At 44.5% G+C, this 26,601-nt stretch overlaps 1 protein-coding gene across 3 annotated transcripts in view; it reads right to left on the bottom strand.

Annotated features, from left to right (window-relative positions):
* LOC140191630 (rho guanine nucleotide exchange factor 25-like) overlaps positions 1 to 26,601 on the bottom strand; it is a 313,824-nt gene that overhangs the window by 68,684 nt on the left and 218,539 nt on the right. For all 3 annotated transcript variants that reach the window (XM_072249206.1, XM_072249207.1, XM_072249208.1), the window contains one exon: positions 19,053 to 19,181. In XM_072249206.1, coding sequence (XP_072105307.1) covers positions 19,053 to 19,181 — 129 coding nt within the window. The remainder of the gene's footprint in view (positions 1 to 19,052; positions 19,182 to 26,601) is intronic.

The raw sequence follows: 26,601 nt of genomic DNA, 5'->3' as shown, positions 1-26,601 counted from the left end.
GTAGGTGTGAGGTGTTGCACTGTGGGAGGTCAATATACAGCTGATGATGTGAGCCTGTACCACTTGGGCAGGAGGTACAGAAGCCTGAAGTCCCACACCACAAGGTTCAGGACCAGTTACTTTCCTACAGCCATCAGGTACTTGAACCAACCTGCACAATCCTAATCCTCCCTCGGCAATGGAACACTATGGACCACCCCTTTGCCCTGCCAGGGACTTGTCCCTGATTGTGTTTTATTTTCTGCACTAATATCTTTGTGCACACAGTGATTTTCCTCACTGTTTTGCATAATTTATGTATAACTTATATCCTGTGTGTTATATGTACAGTACATAGGAGGTACCTAATAAAGGGGCCACTGAGTTTATGTGCATGTAATGGTACTGTAAGCAAGCTTTTCATTATACCTCACTGCAGTTGTGCACAGGACAATACAGTTGACTTAAAGATTTTCTAAATGTCCTGTTACTAATTCCTTCACAGGGGATTCTCTACATCTTTCTTCCCAGATGCTGACTGACCTGCTGAGCTTTCCCTTGCAGTTTCACTTGTTTTCACACTGATAAATGAAGGGTTCATCCCCATGGCAACTAAAAAAAATGTTTTAGGCAAGGAGGCCCTCAGATAAACCTGAGATTCAAATGGAACTACAAGCTCAATGCAGGTCCTCCAGACATATAAAACACGGGAGTTCCCAGGCAGGCATTGTGTGTACTGACAGAACCCTACTTTGATTTGGGCTCTGAATGCATCATCTCATCAATCATTTAAGACTTTGAAAATGGACACATTTTCTTTCATTGTTAATTTCCTTCATTATTGATGTCTTTGTAATAAGACAAGGGACTGTAGTCTCTCTCTAAGAAGACACTTATTTCCAAGCAATGCACACAAAATGCTGGAGGAACTCAGCAGGTCAGGCAGCAACCAAGGAAAAGAGTACAGTCGATGTTTCGGGCTGAGACCCTTCGGCAGGACTCAGTGTTTCGAGAGGCTCGTCATGAGGAGACACAACAAGACCCTGCTGCCCCCCTCACTAGACCCCCCTGCAGTTCATGTATCGTCCCAACCGTTCAACAGATGACGCCATTGCCATCACCCTCCACCTGGCCCTAACCCACCCGGACAAAAAAGACACGTACGTTTGAATGCTGTTCATAGACTTCAGTTCAGCATTCAACACAATTATTCCTCAGCACCTGATTGGAAAGCTGAAACTACTGGGCCTGAACACCTCCCTCTGCAACTGGATCCTAGACTTCCTGACTGGGAGACCTCAGTCAGTCCGGATTGGAAGCAGCATCTCCAACACCATCACACTGAGCACGGGGGTCCCCCAGGGCTGTGTGCTCAGTCCACTGCTGTTCACTCTGCTGACCCACGACTGTGCTGCAACACACAGCTCGAACCACATCATCAAGTTCGCCGATGACACGACCGTGGTGGGTCTCATCAGCAAGAATGACGAGTCAGCATACAGAGAGGAGGTGCAGCGGCTAATGGACTGGTGCAGAGCCAACAACCTGTCTCTGAATGTGAACAAAACAAAAGAGATGGTTATTGACTTCAGGAGGACATGGAGCGACCACTCTCCACTGAACATCGACGACTCCTCCATAGAGATCGTTAAGAGCACCAAATTTCTTGGTGTTCACCTGGCGGAGAATCTCACCTGGTCCCTCAACACCAGCTCCATAGCAAAGAAAGCCCAGCAGTGTCTCTACTTTCTGAGAAGGCTGAGAAAAGTCCATCTCCCACCCCCACCCCATCCTCACCACATTCTACAGAGGATGTATTGAGAGCATCCTGAGCAGCTGCATCACTGCCTGGTTTGGGAATTGCACCATCTTGGATCACAGGACACTGCAGCAGATAGTGAGGTCAGCTGAGAAGATCATCGGGGTCTCTCTTCCCACAATTACGGACACTTACACCACACACTGTATCCATAAAGCAAACAGCATTATGAAGGACCCCACGCGCCCCTCATACAAACTCTTCTCCCTCCTGCCATCTGGCAAAAGACACCAAAGCATTCAGGCTCTCACAACCAGACTATGTAACAGTTTCTTCCCCCAAGCCATCAGACTCTTCAATACCCAGAGTCTAGACTGACATCTACATCATTTATTATTATATTGTAATTTGTCCTCTACTGTGCTTATTGTCTTGTTTATTATTTATTGTACTGCCCTGCACTGTTTTGTGCACTTTATGTAGTCCTGTGTAGGTCTGTAGTCTAGTGTAGTTTTTGTGTTGTTTTACGTAGTCTAGGGTAGCCTTGTGTTGTCTCACTTAGTCTAGTGTAGTTTTGTGCTGTTTCATGTAGCACCATGGTCCTGGAGGAACGTTGTTTCATTTTTACTGTGTACTGTACCAGCAGCTTATGATCGAAATGACAATAAAAAGCGACTTGACTTGACTTGACTTGACTTGAGAAACTTATTTCCCACAGGATTGTATTCCTAAGGAGGTATTCTGTTGGGAAGTGACACATTTTAAGCTGTGGGCTAGGGCTGCTGAACTCACACTAGCAGTGGAATAACAATGAGTAGAGAAATACAAACATCCCACATTCAAAGTTCAAATTAAATTTATTATTAAAGTACATATACAGTATGTCACCATATACTACCCTGAGATTCAGTTTTCTGCACAGGCATTCAGAGTAAATACAAAGAAATATGATAGAGTCATTGAAAAACTACACACAAAGTCTGACAAACAACCAATGTGAAAAAGACAAACTGTGCAAATACAAAAAATAATATTAATAAAAAATTATGTAAATCTCCAGAAAACCACAATACCAAACACTACTAGGTTTTGATTGCGATCCATACAGATCATTTCATCACATTATTGCATTGAGATAGAACAAGGGAAAATAGTAACAGAATGCAGAGTCAAGTGTAACGGTTATAGAGAAAGTGCAGTGCAGGCAGACAGTAAGTTTCAAGGTCATAAAAGGTAGATTTGTGAGGCCAAGCATCCACCTTATTGTACTGGGAGACAATTCAATAGTCTTAACACAGCGGGGCAGGAGTTGCTTTTGAGCCCAGAGGTATGTGATTTTAGGCTTTTGTATCTTCTACCCAATTGGAAAGGGAGAGGAAAATGTTCAGGGTGGGAGTGATATTTGGTTAGGTCGGCTGTTTTACCGACCCACTGGGAAGTGTAGACCAGAAGGAAGGTGTGACGCTGAGGTACAAGGATTGAGCATGTTCTATGTAGGGGCCCCAGTCTTTGACCTTGTCTAACAGGTGCAAAGTGCTCCCTGACTGTATGGACTATAGGGGCAATGGCAGCCTGGGACAGGAGACCTTTAAGGAACATGTTAGTATAGAGTTGGGAGAATAGTTACTGCTTTCTGCAGCTGTGACTTGGGATCCCATAGACTGAAAACTCTACCGTATGCCAACGTGAAGGGGGTTGAGGGGAATGGAATGGAGGTTAGAGCGAGAGGATGGGGTGTAGGGAGGAAATGTAGATCTTGGGGTGCAAGTCCATATCTCCCTGAAAGTGGCAATGCCATTGGTAAAGAAGATGTACGACATGCTTGCCTTATTGCTCAGGGGATTGAGTATAAAAACTGGAAAGTCACGTTGCAACTGTATAAAACTTTGAGAGGCCACATTTGGAGTATTGTGTGCAGCTCTGGTCACCCCGTTACAGGACAGGTCTGGGGGCTTTGGAAAGGGTGCAGAAGAGATTCACCGGATGCTGCCTGGATTAGTGAGGATAGAAGGGGAGTTTGGACAAACTTGGGTTGTTTCCTCTGGAGTGTTGAAGGCTGACTGGTAACCCAATAGAAGTTCACAAAATTATGAGAGGCACAGATGGGGTAGATAGTCAGAATCTTTCCCCCACAGTAGGAATGTCAAATACCAGAGAGCATTAGTTTAAGATGAGAGGAGGAAAGTTTAAAGGGGATGTGTGAGGCAATTATTTTTACACGGAGAGTGGTAGATGCTTAGATGCTCAGGGGAAATGGTGGGGGCAGATACAATCACAACTTTTAAGAGGTATTTAGACACACATGTGAAGAGGCAGGGATTGGAAGGACATGTAGCCAAATTGAATTTGTTTTCCTTGGCATTCTGGTTGGCACAACACTGCAGGCCAAAGGGGCTGTTCCTGTGCTGTGCTCTTCTAGTTGCCATAGCCCAGCAACGTAGGTGGAACTAATAAAGACAGCCAGCAAAGGCAGCATGTGAAACCAGGTCCAAATGAACAAGTCAAACCACCCTTTAGATTACTACGTGAACATTGTGTAAAGTGGCCCAGCACAGAGGGCGGTGTTGGGGAAGGGGGTTCCACTGGCGTGGATGTCACATGAACTGAATTGGATCCTATATGAATCAGAGAACTGGAATTGCTGATGTGACTTTCATCTAAAAAAGTTTAAAGCCAGATCTACAATCCTGAGCGGGTGCAAGGTCCTGAAGTGGGACAAGGTTATAAATTTAAAGGGAAAAGTAAAATAAAAAGCAATATGGTTAACCATCAGCATGAAACAGGAAGGAGCAGAGTTTAACGGTCATAATGTCTTCATAAACAAAGTAAATTCAAAGGGAATTGGTAAAAAGTTAAAATTTAAGATGGTGTATCTGATTACACAAATCTTTCAGAACAGAAGTGATGAACTAATGGCACAAATAAAGAGAAATGGTTTTGACTTGTCAGCTACTACTAAGGCATGGTTGCGTGGCAACCAAGATTGGCCATTAATTATTCCAGGGAGCCTAATATTTTAAAAGGAGAAAGGAGAGGGCTAATCATGGGTACATAAGGGCAATGGGGAGGATTGATCTTGGTCCTGTGGAATAGTACAGGGGGTTCAACATGAATTGAAATATGACATAACAGCAACAACATAACAGGAGAGAGGATTACAGTGAGTGAGTGGGCCAGTGAAGGAGGGGAGCTTTGAGGCTTTGACTCAAGAGGCTTCGACGAGAAGAGGCAGAGGACGAGCTTGCTCGCAGTTAGTCTGTACAATGCCTCCTGAGACGGTGATGTGCCTCTCATGTGAGGTGTGGCAGTCTTGGGGGAACGACCCTCTCCCGCAGTGTCACATCTGCCAGAAGTGCATACAGCTGGGCGATCTGGAAGACCATGTAAGGAATCTGGAGCAGCAGCTGGATGACCTTCGACTCATAAGGGAGAATGAGGCAGTCATAGATGAGAGTTACAGGGAGGTAGTCACACCTGCGCTGTCGGAAGCAGGTCATTGGGTGACAGTCAGAGGGGCAAAAGTGAAGGTGAGCAGACAGGTAGTGCAGAGCACCCCTGTAGCCATTCCCCTGAATAATAAGTTTACCGTCCTGGATACTGTTGGAGGGGACGACCGACCAGGTGTGAGCCACAGTGGCAGGGCCTCCAGCACTGAGTCTGACCCGGTGGTGCAGAAGGGTGGGATGGAGAAGCGAAGAGCTTTCGTCATTGGAGACTCTATAGTCAGGGGAGCAGACAGGAGATTTTGTGGACGTGAGGACATCCGCATGGTTTGTTGCCTCCCAGGTGCCAGGGTCCGGGATGTCTCTGACAGGGTGCACGACATCCTGGTACGAGAGGGAAAGCAACCAGAAGTCATCATACATGTTGGTACCAACGACATAGGAAGGAAGAGGAATGAGGTCCTGAAGTGTGAGTTTCGGGAACTAGGCAGACGACTGAAGAACAGGACCTCAAGGGTGGCGTTCTCAGGATTGCTGCCAGTGCTACGTGATGGTGATGGTAAGAATTGGAGGAGATGGCAGTTGAATGCGTGGCTGAGGAGTTGGTGCATGGAGTAGGGTTTTAGATTTTTGGACCATTGGGATCTCTTCTGGGGAAGGTGGGACCTGTACAGATTGGATGGGTTGCACCTGACCTCGAGGGGGAGCAATATCCTTGCGGGTAGGTTTGCTAGCATGGTTCGGGAGGGTTTAAACTAATTTGCAAGGGGGATGGGACCCAGAGCGATAGAGCAGTGAAAGAATTGCATGGAGTAAAGCCAGATCTAACATATAGAGAGGCTTTGAGGAAAGAGAAGCAGAATAAACGGTGTAAAGGTAGTAAGGCAGAAGGGCTGAAGTGTGTGTACTTCAATGCAAGAAGCATCAGGAACCAAGGTGATGAACTGAGAGCTTGGATACATACATGGAATTATGATGTAGTGGCCATTACAGAGACTTGGCTGGCACCAAGGCAGGAATGGATTCTCAATATTCCTGGATTTCAGTGCTTTAAAAGGGATAGAGAGGGAGCAAAAGGGGAGGAGGGGTGGCATTACTGGTCAGGGATACTATTACAGCTACAGAAAGGGTGGGTAATGTAGCAGGATCCCCTTTTGAGTCAATATGGGTGGAAGTCAGGAACAGGAAGGGAGCAGTTGCTCTATTGGGAGAATTCTATAGGTCCCCTGGTAGCAGCAGAGATATAGAGGAGCAGATTGGGAGGCAGATTTTGGAAAGGTGCAAAAATAACAGGGTTGTTATCATGGGTGACTTTAACTTCCCTAATATTGATTGGCACCTGATTAGTTCCAAGGGTTTAGATGGGGCAGAGTTTGTTAAGTGTGTCCAGGACGGGTTCCTGTCACAGTACGTGGACAGGCCGACTAGGGGGAATGCCATACTAGATCTAGTACTAGGTAATAAACCGGGTCAGGTCACAGATCTCCCAGTGTGTGAGCATCTGGGGGACAGTGACCATCGCTCCCTGGCCTTTAGCATTATCATGGAAAAGGATAGAATCAGAGAGGACAGGAAAATTTTTAATTGGGGAAGACCAAATTATGAGGCTATAAGGCTAGAACTTGCGGGTGTGAATTGGGATGATGTTTTTGCAGGGAAATGTACTATGGACATATGGTCAATGTTTAGAGATCTCTTGCAGGATGTTAGGGATAAATTTGTCCCGGTGAGGAAGATAAAGAATGGTAGGGTGAAGGAACCATGGGTGACAAGTGAGGTGGAAAATCTAGTCAGGTGGAAGAAGGCAGCATACATGAGGTTTAGGAAGCAAGGATCACATGGGTCTATTGAGGAATATAGGGAAGCAAGAAAGGAGCTTAAGAAGGGGCTGAGAAGAGCAAGAAGGGGGCATGAGAAGGCCTTGGCAAGTAGGGTAAAGGAAAACCCCAAGGCATTCTTCAATTATGTGAAGAAAAAAAGGATGACAGGAGTGAAGGTAGGACCGATTAGAGATAAAGGTGGGAAGATGTGCCTGGAGGCTGTGGAAGTGAGCGAGGTCCTCAATGAATACTTCTCTTCGGTGTTCACCAATGAGAGGGAACTTGATGATGGTGAGGACAATATGAGTGAAGTTGATGTTTTGGAGCATGTTGATATTAAGGGAGAGGAGGTGTTGGAGTTGTTAAAATACATTAGGACGGATAAGTCCCTGGGGCCTGACGGAATATTCCCCAGGCTGCTCCACAAGGCGAGGGAAGAGATTGCTGAGCCTCTGGCTAGGATCTTTATGTCCTCGTTATCCACGGGAATGGTACCGGAGGATTGGAGGGAGGCGAATGTTGTCCCCTTGTTCAAAAAAGGTAGTAGGGATAGTCTGGGTAATTATAGACCAGTAGGCCTTACGTCCGGGGTGGGAAAGCTGTTGGAAAAGATTCTTAGAGATAGGATCTATGGGCATTTAGAGAATCATGGTCTGATCAGGGACAGTCAGCATGACTTTGTGAAGGGCAGATCATGTCTAACAAGCCTGATAGAGTTCTTTGAGGAGGTGACCAGGCATATAGATGAGGGTGGTGCATTGGATGTGATCTACATGGACTTTAGTAAGGCATTTGACAAGGTTCCACATGGTAGGCTTATTCAGAAAGTCAGAAGGCATGGGATCCAGGGAAGTTTGGCCAGGTGGATTCAGAATTGGCTTGCCTGCAGAAGGCAGAGGGTCGTGGTGGAGGGAGTACATTCAGATTGGAGGATTGTGACGAGTGGTGTCCCACAAAGATCTGGGACCTCTACTTTTTGTGATTTTCATTAACGACCTCGACTTGGGGGTAGAAGGGTGGGTTGGCAAGTTTGCAGATGACACAAAGGTTGGTGGTGTTGTAGATAGTGTAGAGGATTGTCAAAGATTGCAGAGAGACATTGATAGGATGCAGAAGTGGGCTGAGAAGTGGCAGATGGAGTTCAAGCCGGAGAAGTGTGAGGTGATACACTTTGGAAGGACAAACTCCAAGGCAGAGTACAAAGTAAATGGCAGGATACTTGGTAGTATGGAGGAGCAGAGGGATCTGGGGGTACATGTCCACAGATCCCTGAAAGTTGCCTCACAGGTGGATAGGGTAGTTAAGAAAGCTTATGGGGTGTTAGCTTTCATAAGTCGAGGGATAGAGTTTAAGAGTCGCGATGTAATGAGGCAGCTCTATAAAACTCTGGTTAGGCCACACTTGGAGTACTGTGTCCATTTCTGGTCGCCTCACTATAGGAAGGATGTGGAAGCATTGGAAAGGGTACAGAGGAGATTTACCAGGATGCTGCCTGGTTTAGAGAGTATGCATTATGATCAGAGATTAAGGGAGCTAGGGCTTTACTCTTTGGAGAGAAGGAGGATGAGAGGAGACATGATGGAGGTGTACAAGATATTAAGAAGAATAGATAGAGTGGATAGCCAGTGCCACTTCCCCAGGGCACCACTGCTCAATACAAGAGGACATGGCTTTAAGGTAAGGGGGTGGGAAGTTCAAGAGGGATATTAGAGGAAGGTTTTTTACTCAGAGAGTGGTTGGCGCGTGGAATGCACTGCCTGAGTCGGTGGTGGAGGCAGATACACTAGTGAAGTTTAAGAGACTACTAGACAGGTATATGGAGGAATTTAAGGTGGGGGGTTATATGAGAGGCAGGGTTTGAGGGTCGGCACAACATTGTGGGCCAAAGGGCCTGTACTGTGCTGTACTATTCTATGCCTATGTCTATTAGTTAACAAATGAGAAGAACTTGCAATGCAGGTATCAAAAATCGTAGGGGTATTTATATAGCCTCTAACAACCAAGTCTAGCTCTTGGCCTTTATGTGTGGCTTAGCTACTAAGCCCATGGAACTATTTCTACTGACAGGACAAGGAGCAAAGGCAGGTTACTGGCACCTTGAAACCAGTTGCTTTGGGCAGATGGGGCTCGTCAACTGTGTTTGGCAGCTTATCTAGGAGAAGGAAAACTCTGAACTCAAGCCTCCGCTGCCTTGCGGTTATACCCACTCATGGGGAAGGTTTGGGAGTAAACCCTGAGGGAAAATCCAGAGCTGCAGTTCTATGTTAAGTTCAACATTGACTGGCAACTCTTGTGATGCTGCTGGTGCCAAACTATACTGGTCTCTGCCGTTCCTTTGGTTTCATCAGATGTGTGGAGAAGGGGAGCCTGCTACATGGGCAACAGCTTGCTCTCCGTATCCTACTGCCCAGGCTTGTGTATCACGTAGACTGCTGGGAAGCAACATCCATTATCAAACACAACCAACAAAGATGGATTTAATCTTAGAGGGGGATTTAATCTTCAATAGGTCCTGGGACAAAGAAATGGATTGGTTCAAAGAATTGATTGGGGCAGCTTTTAGAATAACACATAATGGCACCAGTTAGGCAACATATTGTCTTTGAGCTTATTTTATGCAACAAGACCAGATTAATCAGTAAACTTGGAGAAGGTTCAAATGAGGACATAAGGAATATGACCAGTGGCGTGCTCACTGATCCTCACAAACATGACTGTCAACGTGATTTTACGAAGGGGACACAGTGTGGACAAACAGAAGAGATTTTTGAGGACACTGCAGGAAGCAGGAGTTATAGGGACTGGGGAAAGGAGGGCTGGGAGAGATTGGGAACAAGTCACAAGATCAACTGTGATCCTTATTGAACATCGTAGGAGATTCCAGACGTTGGACTACTCTTGCAGCCATTTCTAATATTCTTCCTTGAGCTCTTCAGAAACTATGTATGATCAACACCATTGTGCACTTTAACCCTGCCATCAATTTGATAATCACTCTGGTGCTATCTGTCTGTATGGAGTTTGCACGTTCTCCCTGTGACTGTGTGGGTTTCCTCTCACACCCCAGAGGCGCTCATTGGCCGCTGTAAGTTGCCCTCAGAGTGTGGCTGAAGGGTATAAATTGCGGTGGAGCAGGGGGAGTTGATGGGAATGTGGGGAGAATAGTTCACAGGAAAATAGAAGATCAAATGGAATTGATGGACTTAGGCGCTATTGGCCACCTCGCTATGTTGTAAAGAAATAGTTGAAATTTTATAGAACTCTGGCCAGGCCACATCTGGAAAACTACATTCAGTTCTGGTCACCCCATTACAGGAGGGCCTGAATTGGAGGGCATGTGCTATAAGGAGAGGGTGGATAGACGCAAGTTGTTTTCTTTGGAGCAACTGGCGTTGAGGGAAGACCTGATAGAAGTTTATAAGAGTATAAGAGGTAATAATAGGCAGCTGGTATCTTTTTCATAGGGTGGAAATGCCTAATACTAGAAAGCATATATTTAACATGGTGGGGGGTGGGGGGTGGGGGGTAATTTCAACGAGGATGTGCGGGGCAAGTGTTTCTGTTTATACAGAGAGTGATGGGTGCCTAGAACACGAAGCCACCAATGGTGGTGGAGGTAGATACATGTGTTTAAGTGGCTTTTAGACAGCCACATGAATATGCAGAGGATGGAGATTGTGCAGTCACAAAGCTTTAGTTTAGTTGGGCATTCAACAACTAGGTTAATTAACTAGTATAACAGCCTTTTCCATGCTGTATAACTTTATGACTCTATTATGCTTAAAACAAAGTTTCATCATGTTAGGTCTTGTCATTATTGTGATACTATTAACTATCTTCTGACTCAGAGACATGAAGCCTTAAGATGGGGTAAACTGAAACTTATGCAAAGGGGGAGTGGCTTCAGACAAAGTGTGGCAGGGTTGAATCTCACAGTGGAGTCTCACCTGGTTGGGGGCTGCTGATGACTGCTTCTCCCGCCAAGCCCAGGACTGGCCTTTATAGCCACGAGCTTCGGGCGAACTTTTACTAATGTTCTCTGCTGCAACGCATGCATTCCCTTGCAGACTGGTGAGTAATACTGGCACTGACCCAGTTCATCAAGAAGATTAGCAGGGATCAATAATCTATCAGTGTCCTGTTCTGAGAAAAACACACACTCTCTTTTCCTGGAAAATAAGACAACATTCTGGCAAGACTAAAAGTGCAAGGGTGGCAAAATACTGCAAAGAATAGTTATTAATTTCCTGTTCTAGACAATAAACTCAACACAAACCTTTTATTTTATCTTCTTGGAAAAAGTTATTGAGATTGAATGAAGCAGAGTTGTGTTAATAACCACTCTAATCATTAATTTAGCTCTCTCTGGGATTAAAGGGCACAGTCTCAATTTAACCAATGGATTTCTGGGAAATGAGTTTGCTCTTGGCATTGAAGAGTCTGGCTCAGACTATTTCTATGCAATTAGTCATAGACAAACTTCTAAGAACATTGACTTGGAAGGATATGTCCACTGTGCACCAGGCAAAAGAAAGCTTGTGAGACAGCAAGTTACATTTAACCCCGTGCGCTATTCTGGAGGAAAGCTAGGATGCAGACTTTAAGTGGGAAGGTCCAACATGCAACGAGGATGGTGCAGTTGTGGGCCCTTCTTCTTGAGAGAGTCATAGATCACTACAGCACAAAAACAGGACCTTCAGCCCATCTTGTCCATGCTGAACTGTTATTCTGCCAACTCCCATCGCCCTCCATACCCTCCCATCCATGTACTTATCCAAATTTCTCTTAAGTTTTGAAATTGAACTCGCATCCATCACTTTTTCTGGTTGCTCGTTCCACACTCTCTCCACCCTCATGGTCCCCTTAAACAGTTCACCTTTCACCCTTAACCCGTGATTTCTAGTTCACCTAGCCTCAGTGGGAAAAGCCTGCTTACATTTACCCTATCTATACCCTTCATTATTTTGTATCCCTCTATCAAATCTCTCCTCATTCTAAAATGCTCCAGGGAATGAAGTCCTAGCCGATTCAATCCTTCCCTATAACTCAGGTTCTCAAGTCCTGTCAACATCCTTGTAAGTTCTCTCTGTACTCTTTCAATCTTATCAACAGCAATATCAGAGTCACTGTGTGGGTGAGGCTTTCACGAAAAGGGAGAAGGAAGAGTCAAGACCACCTGGGTTGCTTGACAGTCAACTTCTCAAGCATGAATGCTGTTGTAAATTGGGAAGATTTGAGGCCAATTTGTGCACAGCAAAATCTCACAATGTAATAGCAAACAGATAATGTGTTTTAGTGATGTTAATTGAAAGCCACATGCTGGCCAGGAGACTGAGAGACATATAGCATAGAAAGAGGTTTCTTCAAACTACTATGACTGCACTCAATGGCCACTTTATTAGGTACACCTGTACACCTGCTTGTTAATACAAATATCTAAACAACCAATCATGTTGCAGCAACTCAATGCATAAAAACACACAGACATGGTCAAGACACTCAACTTTTGATCAGACCAAACATTAGAATGGGGAATAAATGTGATCTAAATGACATTGACCCTGGAATGATTGTTGGTGCCACAGAGGGTGATTTGAGTAGCTCAGAAACTGCTGGTCTCCTGGAATTTTCTTGCACAACAGTCTCTAGAGTTTACGGAGAATGGTGCGAAAAACAAAAGAAAATCCCATGAGTGGCTGCTCTCTGGGCAAAAACACTTTGTCATTGAGAGAGGTCAGGAGAGAGTGGCCAGACTGGTTGAAGCTGACAGGAAGTTGACAGTCACTCGAGTAACCACGTGTTACAAGTGGTGTGCAGAAGAGTGTTTCTGAACGCACATCATGTCAAATCTTGAAGTGGATGAGCTACAGCAACAGAAGCCCATGAACATCTACTCGGTGGCTACTTTATTAGGTAGAAGAGGTACAGTATCATATAAAGTGGCCACGGAGTGCACAGCACAGAAACATGTTCCTTCAACCTACCATGTTGATGCTACCATTGTAACTATCTATAGTAATCTCATTTGCCTCCATTCAGTCCATAGCCTTCGGTGCATTGGGCAGAATACAAACCTAACTTCCCGTTACTGCCCAACCCTGCTGTTCACTAAAATAACATCACAGTATTCTGAGGCAGTAGATGGGGCTGCATTTTATCTACTTACTGAATAGTGTAGCCTCCAACACCACAGCAGTCCCTCACCACTGCACCAGAGCACCAGTCTAGAGCTGTGGAGGGGTCTTGAATCTACCACGTTCTGGAGCAGAGCTCTGTCTTCCTGTCCCTCGCCAATCTGAATTCTTCAGCAGATTGTCATATCGCAGAGGGCAGTACTTGCAGTGGCCAGTTAACCCGCCGACGCGCACACGTCATTGGACGTGGGAGGAAACCAGAGCACCCAGGAGAAACCAGACGGTCACGGTGGAAAGTGCTCACTTGAAGTAAAAAAGAAATCCCGGAAATGTACAACAGAAAAAGTAGCGGGAGAATTTGAATTAAATCTGAGCAGAAATCCACTGGCTTGTACCTGATTAGTGCTCTACCTCAGAGGCACCTCAGCGGCGCGGCCAGTAGAACCGCAGCCTCACAGGTCCAGAGATCCAGATTTGATCTTGACCTCAGGTGCTGTCTGTGTGGAGTTTGCACGTTCTTCCCTGGACTTCCCCCAGTTGCTCCACTTTCCTCCCCACGTCCCAGAAACATGGGGGTTGTCGGGTTAATTGGCTGCTGTTAAGTCGCTCCCTGTGGGTAGGTGACGGTTAGAATGCAGGCAGAATGACATGGGATCAGGAGCATTCCCCAAGCACCCCCAGCCGGTTCTGTCCACACTCCCAGTGACTGAACACTTTAAACATTCCATGTTGCATGGTCATGCATGCACGATCCTTCCAACGAGTGAGATATCCTGCAATTGGGAATCAGCTCTGGAACGCTGAAAGCTCAGGGATATTTGGGCGGCCACCACGAATGTCCCAGTGCACACTCGGAAAAACTGAAGCAAGTCCTGGATCACCCTGAGAGGTGCAATTAACTAAGGCATTGCTCTATTTTGCCCTTTTCTGCAGCGACGGATTGCAAACCAGCCACAAAATGCGAGGAGAAATGAACAGATCAGGGCACAGATTCACAGCTGCAGAAACTGGGGAGCTCAAACATCGAGAGGAAAGGCCAGTGAACCGTATCTATCAGGCCACTTGACCTCAGCACCGCTGGCATTACAGCCACTGCTACCAAAAGGCAACAAATTTCAAAACTTATGTCAATGATCCCGCCACTGCCTGGAAGGAGTTTGTACATTTTCCCTGTGACTGCATGGGTTTCCTCCGGGTGCTCCTGTTTCTTCCCACAGTTCAAAGACGTTTAGGTTAGTAGGTTAATCAGCCATTGTAAGTTGTCCCGTAATTAGGTGAGGGTTAAATCAAGAGCTGTAGCATGGCCTGTTCTGCGCTGTACCTGAATAAATAAATAAACCTAATTCTGATTCAGAGTCAGCAGGATGATTGCAGTACCATCACGCAGAAGGAACACTGACATTCACAATTTTTATGCATTGAGGTCACAAGCCAATTGTAAATTTGGCAGCTGAATTTCCCATCACCTTTTAAGTCTCTGTTTATGCTAACCTTCAATTACTGTGCTTTTTTCCATTGAAAGGTCAGCTTGAACGACTTGACATTTGAAGGGGAGTGCAGCAGAACTGTTTGAATTCCTTTTAATGAAGGTCAACCTGCTGATTATCCCGAGTTTGAGTCGATACAACTTCTCCTCATTCCTGGGTTAGGATGACAGGTCACGGATCCCTTTCTCAACCCACAATAATACGGATGGCTGGCGAAATGACCACCTGGGCGACAGGTGTCACTCTTCCAGCTATCTTGCTAAGTGTGAATCTGAACAAAGGTGCCAGTGCTTCATATGGGTCTGTGCCTGTAAATGTTGGCAGTGGCGGAATGGGACCAGTCATTGGTGACTGTCGTCGGGGGCTGTTGATCAGTCGGTGGGCAAAGCTTGCGGTGTGGCGGGGGGGGGGGGGTCAATCAGTTAGGATGATAAGTGGCCAGTGGATATTGACCTTAAAGAGGATCTAGGTCAGTTCGTGTCTGAGTGCTTGGCTTGTGGGTTGGGACCCTCACTCTAACCCTGTAATGGGAATCCAGTCTTCGGAGATCCTGCGCTTAACGTGAGCTGGTCACCCCTCCAGAGGAAGACAGCAGAGAGGAAAAGGACTGGGGCATTACAGACCCAGTTGCCAAATGGTCTAAACCTAAAGATAGAGACCCACTCCAAAAAACTAAACGGAAGAGATTTAGAAAAAGGGCCACAAATATCAAATACCACCTTCCCTGTGCTAGGAGCCTCTCTGGATTGTTCTGGGCAACACACAAAAAGTGCTGGAGGAACTCAGCAGGTCAGGCAGCATCTCTGGAGAGGAATACACGTTTCAGGACGGGGGTCCTGATAAAAGGTCTCAGCCTGAAACTTCAACTGTTTGTTCCTCTCCACAGGTGCTGCTTGACCTGCTGAGTTCCTCCAGAGTGTTGGGTGTGTTGTTCTGGATTTCCAGCATTTGCAGAATCTCCTCTGTTTAGAGCAACCTGTTGTTGCTGTCCTTTCTCCTACCTCAATGTCATTATGTGTGGAATGGTCTGCATGGATGCCAAAGTTTTTCACTGTATCTCCGTACATGTGACAATAATAAACCAATGCCTATTACCAATAAGATCACATAAACTATCACAAAGTACCTTGACAGGACGACCACCTACCACCAGTAGAAACTTCTCCCTTAAGTTCAAGCCCTCCAGTATAACCAGGCATAGATTTTCCCCCAGGCACATAGAGCCCTCAAACATCCCCTTCATGAGCCAAATCCGAGCATCCCAGGGCAGGAGACGGCCCTCTCCGCACCTCAACAGCATACTTCCGACCCTCAGCCACCAGAGAAGCACTTCCATGCACTCACACCCCACAAGCACCCTAATCCATACACACACAGACACACGCATGCACGCACGGTAGCATAACGCTTTACAGTGCCAGCGACCCAGGTAAGGAGTTTGTACGTTCTGTCCGTGACCACGTGGGTTTCCTCCGGTTGCTCTGGTTTCCTCCTACATCCCACAAGGTGTATGGGTTAGTAGGCTAATTGGTCACATGGGTGGAACTGGGTTGAGTGGGCTCGCTGGGTTGGAAAGGTCTGTTGCTATGCTGTTTCTCTAAATAAAATAAATACAATACTTGGGTCTCCCATCTGTGACCCCCTCCCCACTCCTAATAAAAATAAACAGTCCCAATTGCTGGCATTTTGCCCCATAACCTTCTAAATCTTTCCAATTCATGTACCTGTCCAACTATCTTTTACAAGTTGTTATTGCACCTGCTTCAATTACTTCCTCTGGCAGCTCATTCCACATACAGACCATTATTTGTGTAAAAAAGTTACCCCCCCAGGTTCCTGGTATCACTTTCCCCTGCACCCTCTGCTTCTTGATTCCCCAAGCCTGGGAGAGAGACTTGGTACATTCACCTTATCGACAGTATGTTCCTAACTCACCTCTCCCCAGATAGATCCCTTACTCCAGTTGAAGGAAGGTCAGTGAGCCTCTGGTGGGCAAAGGAAATGTTTCAAAGATGACATCAAAATTAGCCTGAACAAATTCAACATTACATCTGAAAACTGGGAAGGCATTGCACTCGATGGACCTGGAGGAAATCTGCTCAAGAGGGAGCTGCACTACATGAGAACGACCTCCGCTGTGCCACAGAGAACTAGTGGCAGCTGTGAGAGGAGAGAATGAACAATCAAAAGACCCAACAACTCACCACAACCACCACCTACTCTCGCCCACACTGCACCAGAATATGTGGATCCCGGATCTGCCTCTACAAATACCAACAGACAACCTCTTAGGAGAGCATCTCATTCAACTCCAGTGACTGCACTACTATTTCCTGCAAACTGACCCGCTAACCCTTTAAACAATGCTATGCAGTCAATGTAAAAACACTATAAAACACTCTTTTGCAAACTTGTGGGAATACGTAACAGAATTGGGAATTAATACCGAATTATTGAGACATAAAATTATTACGACTACAAACCCTTGTGTACTTGGTGTTGGGCACTAGCACTAAACTGGACATAATGGTGCCATTAACTCTCTCAGTGGGTCTATCACTCGGTAAGATTTTGTTAGTCTCTTCTTATGGTTTCATTCTCTTGGGAGCCCCACTCTGTCAATCAGTATTCAGTTTCTTGGTCTGTTTCATTCTAACCTCTGACGGAGTTCCTCAGTTAGGTCAATCTCTTTCTCAGTGCCTTATTGACTTTTGTGTTGCCTTGATTTCTCTTAAGCGAGTGCCGTCAAAACAATTGCATATAAACAGGCCAATAATTGTGGAATAAGTGGACCAGAATCCTATGTTTTCATGGATAGTATCTCTCAACATCTTCATAAAAGCTGAATAATGTCAACAGTATGTCCTTCCCTACCTTGTAAAACTAGATCGTATATCTTGCTTTTCTTAGAAAAACTTCAAATGTGTCTCTCTGTGCCTCAGGAACCTGCAGCATCAATACTCAGTGGCTACTTTACTAAGTACTTTCTATGCCTAATAAAATGGCCACTGAGTGTATGTTCATGGTCTTCTGCTGCTGTAGCCCATCCACTTCAAGGTTTGATGTGTTGTGTGTTCAGAGATGCTCTTCTGCACACCGCTGTTGTAACGTGTGGTTATTTCAGTTCCTGTCACCTTCCTGTCAGTTTGAACCAGTCTGGCCATTCTCCTCTGACATCTCTCGTTAACAAGGTGTTTTCACCCACAGAACTGCTGCTCACTGGCTGTGTTTTTTGTCTTTCACACCATTCTCTGTGAACTCTAGTGACTTGTGTGTGAAAATCCCAGAAAATCAGCAGTTTTTGATATACTCAAACCACTCCTTCTGGTGCTAACAATCCTTCCATGGCCAAAGTGCCTTCGATCACGTTTCTTCCCCATTCTGATGTTTGATCTGAACAACAACTGAAGCTCTTAACCATGTCGGCATGCTTTTATGCATTGAATTGCTGCCACACAATTGACTGATTCTCTGCCCAGGGAAGCATTTGAGGCTTCCTCATTAAATATATTTAAGAAACAGTTAGATAGGTTTTTACATAGTAAGGGAATTAAGGGTTATGGGGAAAAGGCAGGTAGATGGAGCTGAGTTTACGGACAGATCAGCCATGATCTTATTGAATGGTGGGGCAGGCTCGATGGACCAGATGGCCTACTCCTGCTCCTATTTCTTATGTCCTTATGCTCTTATATTACTGAGCAGGTAACATAGTGGCCACTGAGTATATATTCCAATGCTTCATGTCCTTCCAAATTGATAGTAATGAAAAACAGCTCAAACCTTTTTAATTGGAAGCTTGTTGGCTGATATACAATTTTCATGAGGGCATGAAGAAAATGGATCTGAACTTTATATCAATTTGGATGATTGATATTATATCTGCTGTTAATCTGGTTGGCTTTATCTTGTCTATTTTAGTAATCTGAATCACCAACAGAGTTCTGTGACAAAGTCACAGTTTCTTAAACAGGCTGTTCAGCCCATTGAGTCTGTGCTGACCATCAACCATCCAATTACACTTATCCTATTCAAACTTATTTTATTCACCCAACATTCACACTGACTCCAGCCAGAGTTTGTGGGACGTGGGAGGAAACTGGATCACCCAGGGGAAACCCACATGGTCACAGGGAGAATGTACAGACCCCACACAGACAGCACCAAAGGAGGGGATTGAGCCTGGGTCACTGGGCTGTGAGGCAGTGGCTCTACCAGCTACAACATTGTACTGCCCTTCTTGCTATTTTATCTAAGCGTGACTTTACCCTCTGCATTTCTACTAATGTTTGATTGATCTTACTGGATGGATATTCTCCACAACTATAATCTCAACCAAATGCTTTATGAGAAATGTCTCTGTTTGTGTGTATATTTTTCAGAGCAAACCAAAGCAGGAAGAAAAGGAGATGGAAATTACATCCACAACTTACTGCAGTATCCTGTTCTTCTACCTCTTTCTTCGGCTCTTCGCAAAGAACTGGAGGTGCCTCTGGAATTACTTCTGTTATCCGTTCATCTCTGGATGATCTGCGGCTACCTGGCCCATCCTTCCATCCCTTCTGTGAAGATCAACAAGAATTTGATTGCTTTATTAGTGAATCAGTGGGGCTGGTCACCAAAGGCTGCCACATGAACCGGATGTCGAAGCCTGGAGACTATAGGCTGGAGGCCCAGAGGCCAACCCTGGATCTGGAGGACTGTTCATGTGCGTGGGTGGGTAGGACGGAGGAAAGGGGTTTGTTTTTCTGTTGTTTTATCGCTTGTTGTGTTCCGTTTTGGTTTATTCTGCATTCTGCTGAGCATTGCAGGCATCCTATGTTGGCACCGGAATGGATGGCAACTTCTTGTTACTATCATCAAGGAGGAGGTACAGGAGCCTCAATTCTTCAGAACAGCTTCTTCCCTAACTGTCCATGAACCAATGAACACAACCTAATTATCCTTTATTTTTGCACTATTTATTAACCATATAACCATATATATAACCATATAACAATTACAGCATGGAAACAGGCCATCTCGGCCCTTCTAGTCCATGCCGAACACTTACTCTCACCTAGTCCCACCGACCGGCACTCAGCCCATAACCCTCCATTCCTTTCCTGTTCATATATCTATCCAATTTAACTTTAAACGACAACATCGAACCTGCCTCAACCACTTCTGCTGGAAGCTCGTTCCACACAGCTACCACTCTCTGAGTAAAGAAGTTCCCTCTCATGTTACCCCTAAACTTTTGCCCTTTAACTCTCAACTCATGTCCTCTTGTTTGAATCTCCCCTACTCTCAATGGAAAAAGCCTATCCACGTCAACTCTATCTATCCCCCTCACAATTTTAAATACCTCTATCAAGTCCCCCCTCAACCTTCTATGCTCCAAAGAATAAAGACCCAACTTGTTCAACCTTTCTCTGTAACTTAGGTGATGAAACCCAGGTAACATTCTAGTAAATCTTCTCTGTACTCTCTCAATTTTGTTGACATCTTTCCTATAATTCGGTGACCAGAACTGTACACAATACTCCAAACTTGGCCTTACCAATGCCTTGTGCAATTTCAACATTACATCCCAACTCCTATATTCAATACTCTGATTTATAAAGGCCAGCATACCAAAAACTTTCTTCACCACCCTATCCACATGAGATTCCACCTTCAGGGAACTATGCACCATTATTCCTAGATCCCTCTGTTCTACAGCATTCTTCAATGCACTACCATTTACCATGTATCTCCTATTTTGATCAGTCCTACCAAAATGTAGCACCTCACATTTATCAGCATTAAACTCCATCTGCCATCTTTCAGCCCACTCTTCTAACTGGCCTAAATCTGTCTGCCAGTTTTGAAAACCTACTTCATTATCCACAACTCCGCCTATCTTAGTATCATCTGCATACTTTCTAATCTAATTTACCACCACATCATCCAGATCATTAATGTATATGACAAACAATATTGGACCCAGTACAGATCCCTGAGGCACACCTCTAGTCACCGGCCTCCAATCTGACAAACAGTTATCCACCACTACTCTCTGGAGTCTCCCATCCAGCCACTGCTGAATCCAATTTTACTACAAACGTTTGTACTTCAATATTAGTACCTAATGATTGAACCTTCCTAACTAACCTTCTGTGTGGAACCTTGTCAAAGGCCTTACTGAAGTCCTTATAGGCAACATCCACTGCTTTACCCTCGTCAACTTTCCGAGTAACCTCTTAAAAATATTCAATAAGATTTGTCAAACATGACCTTTCACGCACAAATCCATGTTCACTGTTTCTAATCAGACCCTGTCTATAAAGATAATTATATATACCATCTCTAAGAATACTTTCCATCAATTCACCCACAACTGACGTCAAACTCACAGGCCGATAATTGCTAGGTTTACTCTTAGAACCCTTTATAAACAATGGAACCACATGAGCTATCCGCCAATACTCCAGCACCATCCCCGTTTCTAATGACATTTGAAATATTTCCATCAGAGCCCCTGCTATTTCCACACTAACTTCCCTCAAGGTCCTAGGGAATATCCTGTCAGGACCCGGAGACTTATCCATTTTTATATTCCTTAAAAGTGCCAGTACTTCCTCTTCTTTAATCATCATAGTTTCCATAACTTCCCTACCTGTTTCCCTTACCTTACACAATTCAATATCCTTCTCCTCAGTGAACACTGTAGAAAAGAAATTGTTCAGAATCTCCCCCCATCTCTTTTGGCTCCACACACAGCTGTCCACTCTGATTCTCTAAGGGACCAATTTTATCTCTCACTATCCTTTTGCTATTAATATAACTGTAGAAACCCTTTGGATTTATTTTCACCTTACTTGCCAAAGCAACCTCATATCTTCTTTTAGCTTTTCTAATTTCTTTCTTAAGATTCTTTTTACATTCTTTATATTCCTCGAGCACCTCATTAACTCCAAGCTGCCTATATTTATTGTAGATCCCTCTCTTTTTCCAAACCAAGTTTCCTATATCCCTTGAAAACCATGGCTCTCTCAAACTTTTAACCTTTCCTTTCAACCTAACAGGAACATAAAGATTCTGTACCATCAAAATGTCATCTTTAAATTACCTCCATTTCTCTATTACATCCTTCCCATAAAACAAACCCACTCCACTCCTTCTAAATCCTTTCACATCTCCTTAAAGTTAGCCTTTCTCCAATCAAAAATCTCAACCCTGGGTCCAGACCTATCCTTCTCCATAGTTATATTTAAACTAGTGGCATTGTGATCACTGGACCCGAAGTGCTCCCCAACACAAACCTTCGTCACCTGACCTATCTCATTCCCTAACAGGGGATCCAACACTGCCCCTTCTCTAGTTGGTACCTCTATCCTGCACACATTTTACAAACTCCAAATCATCCAGCCCTTTTACAGTATGGGCTTCCCAGTCTATGTGTGGAAAATTAAAATCTCCCACAATCATAACCTTGTGCCTACTACAAATATCTGCTATCTCCTTACAAATTTGTTCCTCCAATTCTTGCTCCCCATTTGGTGGTCTATAATACACCCCTATAAGTGTTACTACACCTTTCCCATTCCTCAATTCCACCCAAATAGCCTTCCTAGACGAGCCCTCTAATCTATCCTGCCAGAGCACCGCTGTAATATTTTCTCTGACAAGCAATGCAACACCTCCCCCTCTTGTCCCTTTTTCTTTCACACCTGAAGCAATGAAATCCAGGAATATTTAGTTGCCAATCACACCCCTCCTGTAACCATGTTTCACTAATAGCTACCACATCATACTTCCAGGTATCAATCCATGCTTTAAGCTCATTCACCTTTCTTACAATGCCCCTCGCATTAAAATAAATGCATTTAAGAAATTTTCCACCTCTTACTCTCTGTTTATCACTAACGGTGCAAACAACTTTACTATTTTCTTTTTCTTCCTTCTCCCCTACATCTGTTCCTACACTCTGGTTCCCCTTGTATCTAGTTTAAACTTCTATAATTTATAGATTTTTACGGCTTTGCGCTGTAGCGCTGCCACAAAATAGCAAATTTTGCATCATGTAAATCAATGATAATCTGATTCTGAGGATGTACAGTTGAGCTAGCTGTAGGAATGTGAGGGACTGTAAAATATATTATTGGATATTTTATCCCCTGAAATGGAGTCAGAGGGACTCAAAAAGGGAAAGGTCCGAGATGGGCGATGTAAATGAGAAATCATGGTGGAAGTTGGCAGCTAAAGGGATAAAATTTTGAGTTCTATCAGGGTGGTCCTCAACTCCCACTGGACCAGACTAATGTACTATGACTAATGTTCTAATGTATTAGAACACAGAACAGTACAGGCCCTTTGGCCCACAATGTTGTGTTGACTTTTTAAACTTCTCCAAAGTCAATCTAACACTTCTCTCCTCCATTTTTCTATCATCCATGTGCCTATCTAAAAATTTCTTAAATGCCCTTAATGTATCTGCCTCTACCACCATCCCTGGCCCACCATGCACTCACCTCTCTGTAAAAAAACTTACCTTTGACATATCCCCCCATATTTTTCTCCAATCACTTTAAAATTATGCCCCTCATGTTAGCCATTTCCACTCTGGCAATCCATTTGATTTATGCCTCTTATCATCTTGCACACCTTTATCAAATCACCTCTCATCCTCCTTCATTCCAAAGTGAAAAGCCCTAGCTCACTCAACATATCCTCATCAGACATGCTCTCTAATCCAGGCAGCATCCTGGTAAATCTCCTCTGCACCCTCTCTAAAGCTTCCACATCTTTCGTATAATGTGGCAACCAGAACTGAACACAATATGCCAAGTGTGGTCTGACCAGGGTATTAACCTCACAATTCCCACCATCTACAACGTGACCCTGCCAGCAGTCGCATCTCCCCACTCCTCCCCTGAATGCACTTTTCAGGGAGTGACCTCTTTGTGACTCCCTGCTGCACTCTTTCATCCCCACCCCCCGTTCCCACAGCACCTTTCCATGTGACCAGAGGAGATGCAAACTCTTCCCATCCCACCCTCCAGGAGCCCAAACAATCATTTGCAGGACATTATTAAATGGATTGCTGTCCCTGTTCCTTGAAAAACACACCGCCGGCTCATAGAGTTCGAAGCGCGGGCCAACCATATGGTTAAAATGTAAGTTGCCTGAAATATAATTTGTAAACCACTGGCCCACAGGTTGTCTGTGTTGAACCCACAACCTCATGACTCAGATCTGAAGCTAATGTTAACTGGCTCAATTGGAAAAGGCAGAAAATTATAGCTTAGTTTGTTAGAGCTCAGTTGTCGGTAACTAGTACTGTTTGAAAGGGTGAAATTACTGCATTTAGGGACACATTAATCAGGCCAGTCAGTGCAGACTTCAGAAACATAAGTCAGGAGAGGAAAGAAGCACAGAAAGTTAAAAGATAAGAAACCTATCAAATATTGAAACGCCGAGATAGAGTGGATGTGGAGAGGATGTTTCCTACAGTGGGGGAGGCCAGGACCAGAGGGCACAGCCTCTAAGTAGAAGGATATTCCTTTAGAACAGAAATGAGGAGGATTCTTGTAGCCAGAGGGTGGTGAATCTGTGGAATTTATTACCATAGAAGGCTGTGGAGGCCACGTCATTGGGTATATTTTAAGTGGCGGTTGATAGGTTCTTGATTAGTCAGGGTGTCAAAGGTTATGGTGAGAAGTCAGAAGAATGGAGTTGAGAGGGATAATAAATCAGCCATGATGCAATGATGAAGCAGACTCGATAAGCTGAACAGCCTAATTCTGCTCCCATATCTAATGGTCTTAAATAACAGCAGTGGTTAGCCTTTCAAGCTTGCCCTGCTTTTCAATGTGATCATGGATGATCCTCTGTATACATTTGTTGTGGTCTCAAGGGCAATGAAGAAGGTTACAAGGGGATACTGATCAACTTGGGAAATGGCCCAAGAAATTAGAGATGGAATTTAACATGGGCTAGTGTGAGATGTTTCACTTCGGGAAGTTAAAAATCAGGGCAGGACTTGCATAGTGAAACATACGAACTGCTGAAGGAACTCAGCAGGTCAGGCAGCATCTATGGAGGGGAATAAACAGTAATTAGGCCTTTCATCAAGTCTCATCCCGAAACAGCAACTGTTTACTCCCCTCCATCAATACTGCCTGACCTGCTGAGTTCCTCCAGCATTTTGTGTGTGTCACTTAAGATTTCCACAATTTGCAGAATCTCATGTTTGGGATTTACTCCGTGAACGGTAGGGTCTGAGGAGTGTTGCAGAACAGTGAGAATGAGGGGTAAAGTAAATGGTTCCTGAAAGTGGGAAGAAAGGCAGACAGGGTGGTGGAGAAGGTGTTTGCATTCTGGCCTTCACCAGTCAGGATACTGAGTACTGGAGTTGGGATGTCATGTTACAGCTGTACAAGACAATGAATCAGAATCAGGTTTATTATCACTGGCATGTGACGTGAAATTTGTTAATTTAGCAGCAGCAGTTCAATGCAATACATAATCTAGCAGAGAGAGAGAAAAATAATAATAATAAATAAAATAAAACATAATAAATAAACAAGTAAATCAATTACATATATTGAATAATTATTTTTTAAAATATGCAAAAACAGAAATACTGCAGATTAAAAAAGTGAGATAGTGTCCAAAGCTTCAAAGTCCATTTGGGAATCAGATGGCAGAGGGGAAGAAGCTGTTCCTGAATCGCTGAGTGTGTGCCTTCAGGCTTCTGTACCTCCTACCTGATGGTAACAGTGAGAAAAGGGCATGCCCTGGGTGGTGGGGGTCCTTAATAATGGACGCTGTCTTTCTGAGACACCGCTTCCTAAAGCTGTCTGGGATACTTTGTAGGCTAGTACCCAAGATGGAGCTGACTAGGTTTACAACCTCGTAAATGATGAGACTGCACTAGCAGTATTGTGTACAGTTCTAGTTTCCCAGTTATAGGAAGGATGTAATGAAGCTGGAAAGTGTGCAGGAAAGGTTCACAAGGGTTTTACTGGATCTGGAAGGGTTGACCTATAGGGAGAGGACTGGATAGGCTGGCACTTTTCCCCCTGGAGCACAAGAGGCTGGAGGTGATCGTATAAGGGAAGGGGAATTAGATCCTCCTCCCTTATTCTTCCAAACTCAAGTGAAAGCAGATCTAACCTCTCCTTATACAGCAGGGTAGGTCATCAAGAAACAGTATGTGGTGAATACGGATAAAAGAACCGCACAAAGCCTGCAGTGATAGATAGCCTCTGTTTGGTGATCACACAGGAACAGCAAAGAACAAGGTTAATCCTAAAGTAATAATTCAAGGGCCTCCCAAATAAAAATGTGATTTGCACAGAGGGTGGGATTGTCTTCCAGTAATTGTTGTTGTGTCTTTTCTTTTGAGGGTGAATTGAGCTTTTGCATAAGAAGGAAGGATGTGAAGCAGGTCTGTGAATTACTGATGATTCAAACAGCCTCGTCTGTAACACAGCACAAACTCCTTCCCTAAACAAGTGACATTATTAGATTTTACCATATCTGTTTGACTGTCATTGAGTTCAAGTTTCGTAAAGATTGTCATTACTGCTCAGTTGATCTCATTTTCCCTTCAAGTTTTTCTTAACCTGAGGGGAAGTCCTGCACAAACATGGAACCATATCTTTTATTCAAGATGCTGATACGCAGGCTCCAGGTCACTAATCCTCCCATTTACCAAGAGTAATTTAGCAACATACCTTACCTTTCTCTCCCCAATGTGATCTGAAGGCAGTGGTGGTGATGGTTTTGGAGAGGGGAAAGTTGGTGGGAGGGGAAGCAAGGGGAAAGGGATGCAAAAGCAAGAAAGCAAAAGGCAAGAAAATGAAGAAGCCAGAAATCTGAAATAAAATCATAAAATGTTGGAAACACACAACAGGCCAGGCAGCATCTGTGGAGAGAGAACATGTTAAGTGATGACTTTTCATCAAAGAGTCCAACAAATGATATTGGTATCGGCCAAATTCAGGTAATGAA

This window comes from Mobula birostris, chromosome X (assembly GCF_030028105.1).
Source record: "Mobula birostris isolate sMobBir1 chromosome X, sMobBir1.hap1, whole genome shotgun sequence".
Classification (NCBI taxonomy): Eukaryota; Metazoa; Chordata; class Chondrichthyes; order Myliobatiformes; family Myliobatidae; genus Mobula; species Mobula birostris.
Note: the sequence above shows the minus strand (reverse complement) of the source record. Positions and strands in the feature narration are given on the sequence as shown.